The sequence below is a fragment of the Mirounga leonina genome, unplaced genomic scaffold (genome assembly GCF_011800145.1).
Source record: "Mirounga leonina isolate KUSES-001 unplaced genomic scaffold, KU_Mleo_1.0 Mir_170, whole genome shotgun sequence".
NCBI lineage: Eukaryota > Metazoa > Chordata > Mammalia > Carnivora > Phocidae > Mirounga > Mirounga leonina.
The window spans coordinates 17,139,690-17,154,324 of NW_023270433.1; the positions used below are offsets into that span (position 1 = coordinate 17,139,690).

At 40.1% G+C, this 14,635-nt stretch overlaps 1 protein-coding gene across 3 annotated transcripts in view; it reads left to right on the forward strand.

The window, feature by feature from the left end:
• The window catches only part of ASTN2 (astrotactin 2), an 868,677-nt gene that overhangs the window by 555,589 nt on the left and 298,453 nt on the right, over positions 1–14,635 (forward strand). For all 3 annotated transcript variants that reach the window (XM_035015962.1, XM_035015963.1, XM_035015965.1), the window contains one exon: positions 9,293–9,481. In XM_035015962.1, coding sequence (XP_034871853.1) covers positions 9,293–9,481 — 189 coding nt within the window. The remainder of the gene's footprint in view (positions 1–9,292; positions 9,482–14,635) is intronic.

Below are 14,635 nucleotides of genomic sequence, written 5' to 3' on the forward strand. Positions count from 1 at the left end.
GAAACCGCTGATCTCGGGAAAGAAGACGCTGATCTGAATTTTGACCTCAGTATCTAGTTGCAGAGGTGTGGGAGGCATCAGGACCTTGTTTTGTTGTGGTTTCTGACTTTTAGGCTAGGGCCTTCATTCTTCCCCCCTCTGACTTCCACATGCCACGTTGTTGTCAAACATTACAACCTCGTGCTCCCAGCTGCTTGAAACATTTTGCAAAAGCTCAGGTGTAAGACATATTTATGGGCAGTTGATGGAAGCACACAGAAGTTCATCCATTCGTTCAGAGAGGCTTTTTTTTTTTTCTCAGTGTGGGCTCTGTGAAACGTTAGTCCTATATGCAACTGAAAGGCAAAAAAGGGCAACTCAGTGGTCAAGCCCACATGGGAAAAAGTCTGTACTCTAGAACTGCCTTTAAGGTTCACCATGCACCTAGGGGTGGTAAAGGCTCTGACAAGTCCTGCAGTGGTGAAACATGTCAGTGGTTCTAAAGTGACCACATTTTCTGTTTTCAAATCTCTGAAATTAGGATACATTTTACTATCGATGCTTTGACAGAGTTAGAAAAAATACTTTTCTTTCTTAGTGTTAGGTAAAATGCTAATGTTTCTTAAAAGTGTTAAAGTCTTAGAATAGATACATTGTTATATAATTTAAACAGAATTTCCCATGGAATTCTCTTTCCTTTCCTTTCTTTTTCTTATTTCTTCTTTTCTAAAGAATACCCTTAGGTACCTTACATTCAAAATGGATTTTCTAGAAACTAAAATTTTCCCTTGAGGGAAACCTTCAGATGGAGACCACTCTGAGAACAGTCTTACTAATCTTTATCTTGGTTAATGTTGGGACGAGCCTGAGGGCCTTCATGAGAGAGACCCCCCCCCAACCCATGGCATTGGTTAGAAGGGTTTGTGGGGTTGAGGACCTTAGCTTCTAGGCTATAGAGAGTCGTGGTCCTGACAGCTCCAGGGTGGGATTCATCACAGGTGTCAGATTCAATAAAGCTGGAAAAGCGCATGTTGCTCTCTTGCCTTGGTGGTAAGATACTCAGATTCATCCCTGACATTGGTCCAAGTCTATGTGGTGTGCAGTTCTTTGAGCTCTTCTTACCTGACTTTTCTCTGTTTTTAATTTTTTTCCCTAGGATTTGATTCTTTTTCCTATTGAAAAAAAAGTTTCTAGTCCATGCTTTCCAATATATAATTTCTGGTTCCATAAACTAATGAGGAATGAATGAATAACCAAGCAAGTAAATACATAAATAAACAAATACTCTGCTTTGAGAATCTGTGTAAATGCCATATCTCTTTAAGGTCCTGGTTTCTTCTCTTGAAAGACAAGCAGATTGGAAATAGTCATTTGCTCTGAAGAAGAGTGAGTTGTAGATTTGGAATGGGAAGGTCTAGGTCAAGGTGCTGGTTTTTCCAAAATGCTTGTGTGATCTTGGTCGAGGAATTTTTAAGTGCCAAGCCTTGGGTCCTTGGTGGCAGTGTCCGAATGAAACTCCCCATCTGTCATGTTGCTCTAAGGATTAAATAAAACATGCTCTTGGCTAAACACATATAGGTTTTATGGTGCAATCTCTAAAGGCCCATCTAGTCTAGTTCTAGTAGTCTCTATAATGTGATAGGTGTGTTAAGGGTAACACATTCATTGCCTTCAGCTAAAATGCCCAGTTTGTATCTTTGTACTTATTTTATGTTTTTCATTTTGGCATATGTATAAATATAGTTTCATGCAGATCTTGGCTGGTTTCCTGTGAGCCTACACACTTTAGAATTTCTGTAAGAAAATCTCCCAGACGACAGAATGTTCTAAAGAAACTGTATAATTATGTCGCATGGTAAAAAAAAAAAAAAAGAAAAAGAACAGAAACCAACAACTAAACAGACCTTTGCATAAATCATCCATCTTGTGCCCCACGAGGTGGCTTGGGGGAGAGAGTTCCTCATGTTTCAAAACTCAGAGGATCATTTACCTCTGAGTCCCTATGTTTTTATGAGTCCCTGTTTTTTTTTTTTTTCTCCTCTTCCCTGCATCTCTAAGTGTCTTCTAAGCATACCCTAGGCCTTTTCTTTTATCTCCCCCTCTTTCCTCTCCTGCTCAACCACAATCCTTTCCTACTTCCAAACCAAAAAAAAAAAAAAAAAAATCACTGTGAACCTACAGTTGTAATATGGCTAAAATCACACACACACCCCCACACTCATACACACATTCTTACACATGCTTTGAAATATGAACTCCCAAGTCTGTGTCCTACCACCAGTATCAGTAAGGTATATATCTTCATGGGCAAGTCACTTAACTACTCTAAACCAGTTTTCTCATCTGAAAATGGGAGCCATTCCTCCCTGTTAGGATCTTACATTAATTTCTTAATGCTTTGACAATGAATCACCACAACCTTAGCATCTTAAAACATCATAGATTTATTATTTACAGCTCTGGAGGTCAGAATTCCTAAAATCAAGGCATCAGTAAGACTTTAAGACCAGAGGAACAGCCTATTTCTATCCCTGTCTCTCTTGTGATTCCACATTGTATCTCCTTCTCTGACACATTTGTCTACTTCTTATGCTCTTATAAGGACCCTTATGATTACATTGAGCCCAACCCAGATAATCCAGAACAATCTTCCTATTTCAAATATCTTAAATCACTTTTGCAAAGTTCCTCTTGCCGTCTATGGTAACATATTCACAGGCTCTGCGGATTACAACGCACATTTTGGGGGCACCATTATTCTACCTACTGTAGGTTGTAATAAGGAGCAAGTCAGTTTGTCTATAGAAAAAATATTCCACTAGACTGTGGAATCTTGATTGTAGGGCTGAGCTTTGCATATGTGTGTGTATATACATATATTCATATAAATACACATATGCATGCATATGTATGTAACGTACATGTTTAATTTCTATGTAAATTACATATGTATACGTTCATATATTTAAAATATATGAATATGTATTTCCAATGAATGACACATCAAAGTTCCCAATTAGTAGTTCGAATAATAATAATAGTCAAAGAAGGGCCACTCTGTTGATTTTAAGAAATCTGGATTTAGAGAGAACTCCACAAGTAGAATTTGAGAAACACTGGAAATGATTTTTACTCTCTCTGGTAAATGCAAATGGGCTAACAGATGAAATAATCATAGAGTAATATATGACCATAATAACACTAATAATCAGCAGCAGCAACATTGAAATGGCACCGTGTGTAACACGTTGTCTACTATATGATACGTGTGATGTTGTCCTTTATGTAAATTATCTCTATTCTCACATCAGCCCTGTGATCAGGATAACTATTATTCCCATTTAATAGATTGTGACACTGAGGCCTAGAGAAGTTAACAGATTGGATCAGAGTCATCTGTCTGGTAGGGGGCATAGCCTCTCTTTGAACCCAGATTTAATTAGATCCGAACTCTGAGCTCGATACCTGTGTCTTCCTTAAGTAAGGGGGCATGAAATCTCAATAAATTCACGAAAGTAGAAATTATACAAGCTATATTCTGCGACTAGAATGCAGTATTAGTACGTATTGTCGGCAATCTAGCTAGCAGATGAATGTCTCCACTTGAGAACTAAAAAACAAAAACAAAAACAAAACTAAGTAACACCTGGGTGAGAGAAAAAAAATCGAAATCAAATGACCACTTCTTTAAAAATGAGTAGGCGCAAGAAGGCTGCATATCAAATTCGTGGAATATGGGAAAAGCAGTCAGAAGCTGCATGTCATTTACTGAGAAGCAAGACAGAGTGAAAATAAACAAATAAAGCATTCAAATCAAGAAGCCAGAAAAAGAATTATAAAGCAAAGTCAAAGAAAGCAGCAGGAAGGAATTAATACAAATAAAAGCTAAAATAAATGAAAGAGAAAAAAGAGAGAGTTCCTCATCAATAAAATGCAAAAGCCTGTTCAAATGAAAGAGAGAGAGAGAGAGAGAACACAAATAAACACATTAAGAATGAGCTAGGGACATAACCATAGAAGCACAGAAGATAAAACAAATTTAATGAGAATACTGTGTACAACTTTATACCAAAAATTTGAAAGTCTTGATAAAATGCATTATTTTCTTAGAAATATAAATTACCAAGTTTGAGTCACGGTGGTGTAGAAAATCTAAACAGACAGATAACATAAAATAAAATGACCAGAGAGCTAACTATCTACAATTGAAAAGAAGACATGAGCTCAGGGGATTTATAGGCGGGTCCTATCAAATCATTAAGGAATGCTTAACCACTATCTTGTATAAACTGAACAGAGAAAGAAAATAAAAGGGCAGTTTTCTAATTTATTCCAAAATCCTAGCAAAGTCCTAATATCCAAACTTGGCAAATATATATACTCATCCATTTAGAAAAATCTGGTAGATGTATTAGAACTGATGAGCTCCTTATGTGGTAGGATGAAAAATCAAGTTACAGAAGTCAGTCATAGCTTTCCTCAATATTGCAATAACTAAAAAACATAAGGGAAAACCTAAGTGAGAAACTGATCCTTTTCCTGACATGGAAAAGATTATAATAATAACAGCCATCACCAAATTCTAGACGTAACTCATTTAATCCTTGCAGTGGCTCTATGAGGTGGGAACTTCCTTTTAGGTAAGCAAAGGAAGTACAGAGAGGTTAAGCATTTTGTCCAAGGCCACACAGCCAGTAGGAGACGGAATCAGGATTTGGCGTCTGGTGGTCTGGATCCAAAATGCATGTCTGTAACCTCTGGAGCGTCGTATGTTGCATAAATACCTGTGAATAAGCCCCGACATGGTACGTGCAAGACTTTTCTGACCCGAAGTCTAAAACTTCATTGAAGGTTTTAAAGGAACACTGTCTACATGGAGCTGCAAACTATGTTTCTGAATTAGCAAACTCACAACTGTAAAGATGCTAGGATAAGGTAAGCTAGGTTGCGGTAAAAAATGAAATCTCCCAAGCCGGAAGCTTATACACAAAATTTTATTATAAACTTTCCATGCAAAATCCATTGTGACTGAGGCTACCCTCTTCCATCCTGCAGTATGCATTTGGAAACTGTGGTCTCCACACTTGCCGTAGCAAGAGAAGAGAGGGCTTGAGAATCACACAGGATGTTTTGGGGGGCTAAGTCTGTAGCAACATACCACATCAGCACAGATATCATTATTCAGAATCCCATCACGTGGGATCCCACCACTGCAAGGGAAGCTTGGATGCAGAGTCTACGGTGCATATCCAGGAGGAGGACCCAGTGTGGTGAATAGAAGACATCTTCTCTGCCATGGTTGGTGGCAGTGCCCAGCACATAGTTGACTCTCAATATATATACTGAGAGTTAAGATAGATAGATAGATAGATAGATAGATAGATAGATAGATAGATAGATAGATAGATAGATACACATCTTAAAGGAAAAAAACATATTTAAATCTTCCCCAAAATTGGTCTACCAATTTAATGCAATACCACCCAAACTCCACTCAGGTTTTATATGGAATTTGACAAGTCAACTCCAAAATTCATTTGAAGGGAAAAATAGTTAAGAACAGTGAGGAGGTTTTGAGATAGAAAATCAGTCTTTACAATGGGGAAGAAACTTACTTTACTATATGCAAACCGTGCTATAAAGCTACAGTAATTCAAGTAGTATAGAATTATTGCAGGAATATACAGACAACTAAGTAGGAAAAATTCCAACCATGTATCCATGGTATACATAGTGACTTAGTATATGACAAAATAACATTTTACATTAGCTAATGAACTGGATGGACCCTTCAAGTAATGGTTACTCATTTTAAAAATAATTAAGTTAAAATAACCACTCCCACCATGGACAAAATTAAATACATACAAATTAAACAACCAAAGATGAAAAAAAAAAACCTATATATAACTAGAATAATATACAGAAATATGTTTTATCATCTTGTGATTTCCTAAGCATTGCATCAAATTCAGCAGCAATAAAGGACCAGGTTAGAGAGGTTATAAGATATCAAAAGTAAGATTAAAATACAAGTACAGACTAGAAGAAAATTTCAATATATATGGCAGGTGAAGGATAACTATCCAGAAAATATGCAAAGCATATACAAGCCAATAAGGAAAATGACAAGTATCACGATAGAAAAAAATTGTCAAAGCACATGGATGGACAATCTATAGAAAAAGAAATACATATGGCTGTGACCTGAAAAGACAGTGAACCTCAGCAGTAATCAGGGAAATGCAAATAAAAAAAAAAATGAGTTGGGGCACCTGGGTGGTTCAGTTGGTTGAGCGTCCAGCTCTTAATTTCAGCTCAGTTGTGATCTCAGGGTCCTGGGAGTGAGCCCCACATCTGGCTCTGAACTCAGTGTGGAGTCTACTTGGGATCCTCTCTTTCCCTCTCCCTCTGCCCCTCCCCCACCTCAAATAAATAAATAACATCTTTTTCAAATGAGTTATTTTTTCCCATCTGAGGTTGGCAATAATGAATATGAAAGATATGGGGAAATGGGCTCTCTCATTCATCAGTGATAAGACTGTAAACTGGTAGAGCCTCTATAGATAGCCATTTAGTAGATCTACCAAAATTTTTCACTTCATGAACCACTGACCCCTCAATCCCTCTTCTAAGATTTTTTTTTTATAGAAACACATACATGTACACAATGATATATGTTCAAAGATCTTCATTATGACACCATTTGCAATAATAAACAGCTTATAAACAACCAAAATCCCCATCAGTAAAGATCAGCTAAAAGCATTATGATACATTTATACTGTGCAATGCCAAATAACCATAAGAAAGATGGATGTATATGAATACTGATTGGAAGAGATCTCTAAGAAATAGTATTAGGTACAAATGCATATTTTATAACAATGTATGGTGTACTTATGAGTTTATTATGAAAATGTATATGTGTATAATATAATTTTTATTATATACATGGCATTGTACTTCTAAATGCATTGAAAAAAGCCTAGAAGAATATATAATAGTTAACCATGACGACTGCTGAAATAGGAAGTAAGAATATATGTGGAGGGGGCGCCTGGATGGCTCAGATGGTTAAGCGTCTGCCTTTGGCTCAGGTCGTGATCCCAGAGTCCTGGGATTGAGTCCCACATTGGGCTCCCTGCTTGGCGGGGAGCCTGCTTCTCCCTTTCCTTCTACTGCTCCCCCTGCTTGTGCTCTCTCGCTTTCTGTGTCAAATAAATAAATAAAATATTTAAAAAAAAAGAATATATGTGGAGTGGAAAGGAACAACTTCCATATTTCACTCTATAGACTTTGATAATGTTTAATCATTTACAACAAAAATAGGTATTCACAGGCACACACACGTGTGTGTGTGTGTGTGTGTGTGTGTGGAGAGAGAGAGAAAGCTCTACTACAGTAAACCATTTCTCATACTTGCTGGGAGACTCCTAGGATAAATGGGTGGAACTAGACTTTATTAAGAACGTACCATATACTCTGCCCATTCATACAACTCATATCATGTGTACTGCAACTTTATCAAGGGAGAGTTTAATTACATTTAACAAATGCAAAAAGAAGTGGGGGATAGACTTGATGAAGTACCCAGGACAGGCCTTCTTCCAAGAACTTTCCATTGTACTTGGGCAGGAGCATATAAGCATGCTAAAGACAATTGGTGCATCTGTGCAACACAGTGGAAGTGAGAGGGGCACAGGGAAGAGTGACAACTTGCTTAATGTCTGAGATGTCCCTAGCTTTTCACGAGAGTGTTCTTGGGTCAGGTTTTCAGCTCTGCCTCTTTACTTCCTGCCTTCAGTTGGCTTCCATGTCTCTGATATCAGCTACTGGTTCCTTCAACCCAGGAATATTTCCATCCCGACCATCTCACAGAGCCTCTCCCTTCTTCCATATGAGTACCTGAGTATCTCTGCAGTCAAATTCAACAGATGTTTCACTCCACCTCCTTGAGAAAAGGCAAATAAGAGACTTCCTGCTTTCTACTGTCTCCGACTGGCACAGCCCAACCAGGGTCATGTTATGCAAATAGAAGCAACTGGATTTGGAGAAGAGTAGAAAAGAGTGCCTTTGTTGCTAAACAGACCTGAATTTGAAAGCCACTTTGCCACTCACTCACGTTGCGACATGCTTTATACTTCCTGGCTCCTCATTCTGATTCTGGGTAAAGCAAGAATGGTATTACTTCTTTTCATGGTTAGAAAATAAATATACAAAGTACCCATGGAAAGTATATGCTCAATATATAGAAACACCGCCCTTGCCACCATTACTGTAATTATTTTTTGAACTACCTTGCAGTTCTTGTTTTTGTAGCCAATGTATTATAGGACCTTGTAGCTGCCTACTGAATTAAGATAGGATAGGAGTTTCTACCCCATTTTACAGATGAGGAAACTGAAGATCAAATAAATTAAATGGCTTGCTGGGGTTCACCTCGGTCCAAAGGAGCAAAGATGACATTTATTCATGTTTTTCCAGCTGAGCAGCCTATTCTCTTGTGTGTCTTATCTATCATGTGTACCCTATTCCCAGTGCCTAGCAAAGGATCATGAACATGTAGACCCTAAAAGAATTCTAGTTTCTGGATTGATTTTTTGGGTGCCGAGACCTCTGTTTCCTTCCCCATGCCTAAGAGATACCTTTTTCACTGCGAAGATCTCCAAATTGCAAATATTATTTCAACACCTTGTTCAGATGCCTGTTTGGTCCTTAGAGGAGGACCTGTTTGGTCTCTGCCTCAGAGGTATGTTAAGGGCCCTTCTGCTCTTACAACTGGGTAGTTAGAGGCCGACAGAGGCTGCTAACATTGCTAATTGAGCAGAAGCAATGGCTGCAGCTCTGTGAGCTGTCCGTGGTCCTGGAAGGATCACCTCTGAGTTCCAAGGGCAATAACAACCTTGTTTTTGCTACAGTCTTCAACCTTGGTCAACAGATACACTGGGAATAGATTCTGGTTTGAGAAACTAGTTGATAATTCACTGTGAATTGGTCTGTCATGCTTTTCAAAGTCGGTGTGTTCATGGAAAACAGTTTTTAAATTTGCTTTGTGCGTAGATGTGCACTCTGATTTCCCCCTCGACTCCTCCAAAATGTCACAAATGACTTTCCCTGAATTTACTAATTTGCAGGATTTAATATGCTTCTCTCTAGACACCTGTGCCCTAGATAGATTCCAGCCAGAATAGCTGTCTCCATTCCTAAACTCTGACCTGTTTTTCAGGCAAAGGAGGCCTTGGTTTTGGGTCACCCACAGTGGGGGCATCCAACATGCGGAGCTAACTCTCGGCTCTGTTTTATCATGCAGTTGTGTGGAGGAGTACAAGCTGGCTCCTGATGGAAAATCCTGCCTAATGCTCTCAGATGTCTGCGAGGGCCCCAAATGCCTCAAACCTGACTCCAAATTCAACGACACCCTCTTTGGAGAGATGCTACATGGTTACAACAACCGGACCCAGCATGTGAACCAAGGCCAAGTCTTCCAGATGACCTTTAGGTATGGGGCAGACACTTGCACTTCACTGGTCAAATCACTGACCCAAAATCTGGGCAGGGGGAGGAAGCCATGGGCACCATGGAGTTGAGTTCTTTTAGACTGGCCATCATGTCCCCAGGCTTACTGATGCCTATCCAAAGAAGTGTTAGAAGTCAGAAAATTCATTCCATGAGGTTCCTTTTCCACTGACCTAGTCCTTATTTATAGCGCTCTTCCCTTTTTCTAACTCTATCCACATTTTTTATTTTATTTTATTTATTTATTTATTCATTTATTTATTTATTTATTTATTTATTTATTTATTTATTAAAGATTTTATTTATTTATTTGACAGAGAGAGAGATTGCGAGAGCAGGAACACAAGCAGGGGGAGTGGGAGAGGGAGAAGCAGGCTTCTTGCCGAGCAGGGAGCCCGATGTGGGACTCGATCCCAGGACCCTGGGATCATGACCTGAGCCGAAGGCAAACACTTAATGACTGAGCCACCCAGGTGCCCCCTCTATCCACATTTTTTAAAAATCAGTCTTAAATCATCATGTAAGTACAGTTAATGGAATTTTAAAATGTTTAAATTAATCTTTCAGTCTATTAAAAAATAAGTATCCTATGTAGGCTATTCAGGCAGTTCAAAAATAAAGACATTTAATGAAGTAGAAAATAAAATCCCTATCACCCAGAAATACCCAGAATTAACATTTTCTTGAACATTCTTAAAACACCTCTCTCTCCCTGTCTATTTGCATGCGTGCGCGCACATACACACACACACCACACACACACTCATGCCACATCTCAGTAAAGCTGTTTAGAAATTGCTGTTTTTTGCTCAACTGTATGTCAAAGACTTCATTCACTGTTAATAAATATAGAGTGTCTGCGAAATTAAAAGATAAGGCTACTCTCATATGAGAGCAAACAGAATGGGGACTGGGTTGGCCAAATTATATGAAGATTAGACGTGCAGCCTCATTACAAAAGGCCCCCTGGGAAAGTCAAAGAAGCTGGATTTATTCATGCTTCAAAATCTGAAGAACCGTAAGATGGTAGAGTGGGAAGAATTGTTCCCTGTATAAGAAATGACCATCTTTAAAAAAAATAAACTATACTTTTAGACAGTTTCGCATGAAAATGTAATAGGATATTATCACAAAGCAGGGTGCACCCCAGCATTTGAGGTCATCTCAACAAATTCAGAACTGCAAAGGAATATCACCATTCTAATCATCATCATCCCCATTCTATCACCTAATTAATAATAGTGGTGTTTATAATAGGAGTGGTAATAATGACCAGTATTTATTAAGATTTACTCCATGTCAGACTCTTTACCAAGTATTTTTAGTAATAATAATAATGATGATGATGATGATGATGATGACATTAATTCAGCACAAGTTGAGGGCATTCTAAGCACTTGCCATCTACTAATTTGTGTGATCCTCACAATAGCCCTGGGAAGCACAAGCTGTTGTCATCCCCTGTATACAGATGAGAAATGGAAATGTGAAGTGACTCTCCCAAATCTCCCTTCTAGGAAGTGAGAGAGCCAGTGTAATAGCATTTTATTTTCATTATTAAAACCCTTAGAGGCACCGTGGCCTCTGTTTTACAGCTGAGAAGTCAACATCAGAGGTAAAGTGACTTTCCCAAGGTCACCATCCAGTGAAAGGCCGAGTAAAGAATCAGGTGTAAATCTGGCTGACTCCCAAGCCTTGCTCTTGTCTCTTAAGCCAGCATACCTCATTAATTCCCATTTCATAGAACAAGAATGGAAATGTGAATTCCCTGAAACCATTCACCTATGTAGTTACCACATGCTGCTTGAGCACCGACTGTGTCCCAGGTACCATGCTGGTTACCTGAGATACAATGAAAACTGAGATAAAAGTGCCCCAAGAATCTGGTGCTTAAGTGTAATGTGTGTGTGTGTAAACTTATGTACTTATTTAATTTGTGGTAGGAACTATGCAATAAAGGAACACTGTTGTTCCAAGATAGCAATTAACAGTGGGATCTAATTCAGTTGGAGCAGAGTAGTAGGTGCACATCTACTGGATTAGAAAGCAATAATAAGACTTTGGAGTCAGCTTTTCAGATGAAGTGTCATTTAACTAATACCTGGAAGATGAGTGGAACCTCACACTGGGAAAGGTGTCAAGCAGAAACAGATGTTCTAAGAAGAAAAAGGACGTGTTCAGCTTTAAGAAATGCAGAAGTCTGCTGTGGTTTTGGCTGAGCAAGTAAGGGAAGAGTGGTGGGACGTGAAGCCAGAATGGTCCGTAGTGGCAGGTCATGGGGGTCTTGCAGGTCAAGTCTTTATTCTAGGAGCAAACGGGAGAACTGAAAACGGTTGAAGAAGTGGAGTATGCCGTGGTTGCATTGCATTTTTCAACCCCATGGTGGCTGCAATGGGAAGTAGATGGCAATGAGGGTGGCCTGGGAAGGTGTGGAATGGGGGCACAGTTGGGTACGTGAAAGTGGCTTCAGTCAGGATGATGGGAACAGTTTGGAGAGAAAGGGGGATTTTGTATCATGTAGTCGCGAGGCATGGCTCACAAGGCCAGTGAGCATGGTAGGCAGAGGGTAAGGTCGAGGGAGGATTTGAAGGTAATAGGAGTGACTGGTAGCTACACAGCAATTTAGTAGCAGAATTGAGTCCTTCAAATCCCAGTGGAGTTTCCTTTCTACCACACAGATGCTTAAACAGCAGCTGAGTGCTACTTTATTGGAAAAATCTGGGAGAAACTTAAGGATAATCCTGATGAACTACTCAATACTGAGAACCACAATGCTGACTTTCTGTAGTTTTCATGCTCTATGAAACTCTGTCTTGAGCATCATGATGGATAAAATAATGCTGTGTGGAATCCAAAAGAAAAAAAATAAAATGTCCCTTGTTTTTGAGAGGGGAATTTATAGGCTTGCACAATGACACACACAATTGACAAAAATATGAAAATTTAATTTGCCAAGTGGTGTTCCAGTAGTTTTCAAAGAATTTCTATGTGAAGCCTTTTGAGAAGAATTAGAAGGAATGATAAGGAGTTTCTAAAGGATGAGGCTTGTGGACTGGAGTTTGAAGTGATAGCAAAGAACAGTATCTCTTGGGAGGGATAAGAGCTGGAAGGGCATTTTCTTGTCCAGGAAGGAGTTTGTAGAAGCCTAGACACAGATAAGCAGGAGTGGGGAGTCAGTAGAACAGGTCTCCAACTAGACCTGCTCCAAATCTGGCCCCACCCATGACAAGCATAGTCCTACTGCCTCCTGTTTATTTATTTTTTTAAAAAAAGATTTTATTTATTTGAGAGCAAGAGAGAGAATGTGAGCAGGGGCAGAGGGAGAGGGAGAAGCAGACTTCCTGCTGAGCAGGGAGCCCGACATGGGGCTCAGTCCCAGGACCCTGGGATCATGACCTGAGCCAAAGGCAGATGCTTAACCAACTGAGCCACCCAGGCACCCCATATTGCCTTCTGTTTTAAAAGAAGTGTTTTATCAGATTCTGGCCACTGTGATGGGCACATTGCATGTTTTATGTAGTTTGATTTCTCACAGCAGCTCTCAGACTGGTTGGCATGTGATAAGTGATCAGATGTACTCGTAGTTCTCATTCTCTCATGTGAAGTTAAGCTTGGTCCAAAAGAAGGATCCAAAGTTGGTAGTAAGATGCTAGATCCTGAAGGAGATTCATGGGATCCCTGATCTCACTTACATTGGGGAAGGGACTTGGCCAAGGTCACAAAACAAGTCATTGCAGAGCTAGCTATACCCTCAGATCAGATCCCTGCATGCTTACCTGTCTACTCCCAACAAAACTGGTCATTAAGAGACAGCATGGTGCCAGAAAGTCTGGCCTGGGGTCCCCAGGCTCAGGCAGAGTTTTAGCCCCATCAGGAATCTTTATTCTGCCTCAAACACTCTGCTCATTGTTCCCAACCCTTCAATCTTGTGTTGTTTCTAAATAGCCAGGGTCTCTGCCTGCCCTGATTTGCTCATTGTAAAGAGTATAGTGAACAGACCACACTTTCTCTTTTGACAACAGCCTCAAGATTTAGGGAATTCCTCAGACTACCATTGTGTTTGAGTAGCCCATTTCACATAAGCTCTCTTATCCTTGGCTTCAATTAAACTTTCTTTACAATTATTTCCATCCTTAGACCATGTCACCTCCTGGAGCCACATGCTAAGGCAGTTGACTTCCCATGGTGGGAAGGTGAGTGGCTTCTGATGAATCTAAATTTATCTCTTTCAAGTCTCCCTCACTGAGCCTCAGACTGGGAGGAGGCTGCCGTTCCTTTGTCCTCCAAGTTCCAGAAGGCAGGCCTGCAAATGTTTCAGTTTCAAAAGCAGTTGTCATTTCTCGCTTCTTCTCCATTCCTTTTCTCTCTCTCCTCCAAGTAATCTTTGGTCCAGCCCTCCAGAGTAGTCAGCAGGCACCCCACCAGCCATCCTGCCATATGCCACATTTCCTGACAACTGCCTGGCCTGGGATTTCAAATTGTCTACCAGCTAGAGTCTCCTGCATGACAGCCACCACTCTGCTGTGTTCTCCTCCCTGCCCCTACCTCGATCCTCCCACCTAGCAACTGCGGAGAGAAGATAGGCGTGCATTCTCATTTCCTCTCTCCAGTCTCCAAAAGAGCAACCTGGATTTCTGCTCTACTAAAGGCCTCTCATTTCAAGTATCTAAACTGGACTAACACTTAACAATTAGTGCAGACATAACCCCTTATTGTACACATGGAGAAACTTAGACCCAAAGAGGGGTATAACTTATCCCGTGCTCACCAGGATCGGGGACCCCTCTGAGACTCAAAGTTAGAGTCTGTGACTCTCAAACTTGTGTTCTCTGGTTTCTGGTTCTGTTGTAAGGGATGTGTAACACTTCTTCATCTCCCTTTAATAGCACGTGGTCAGCAGAGAGGGAGGATGCAGGTGCCATAGGATGGCAGGAGGATGGCAGATTCTTAATTAAGGGGGGAACTTAGGCAAGAGCTACCCCCGAGTACATGATTCTGCAGGAACTTGATTCTGTTGCTGGCCACCTTCTCATGTTGCCTTGTGTAGGCTACAGTCTGCCCATGAGAGATGAGCATGTGGCGATGCTTAGGACCCTGGCAAGCCTGGGAGTTATCTGCTGTGTGTGAGGATTAAGTG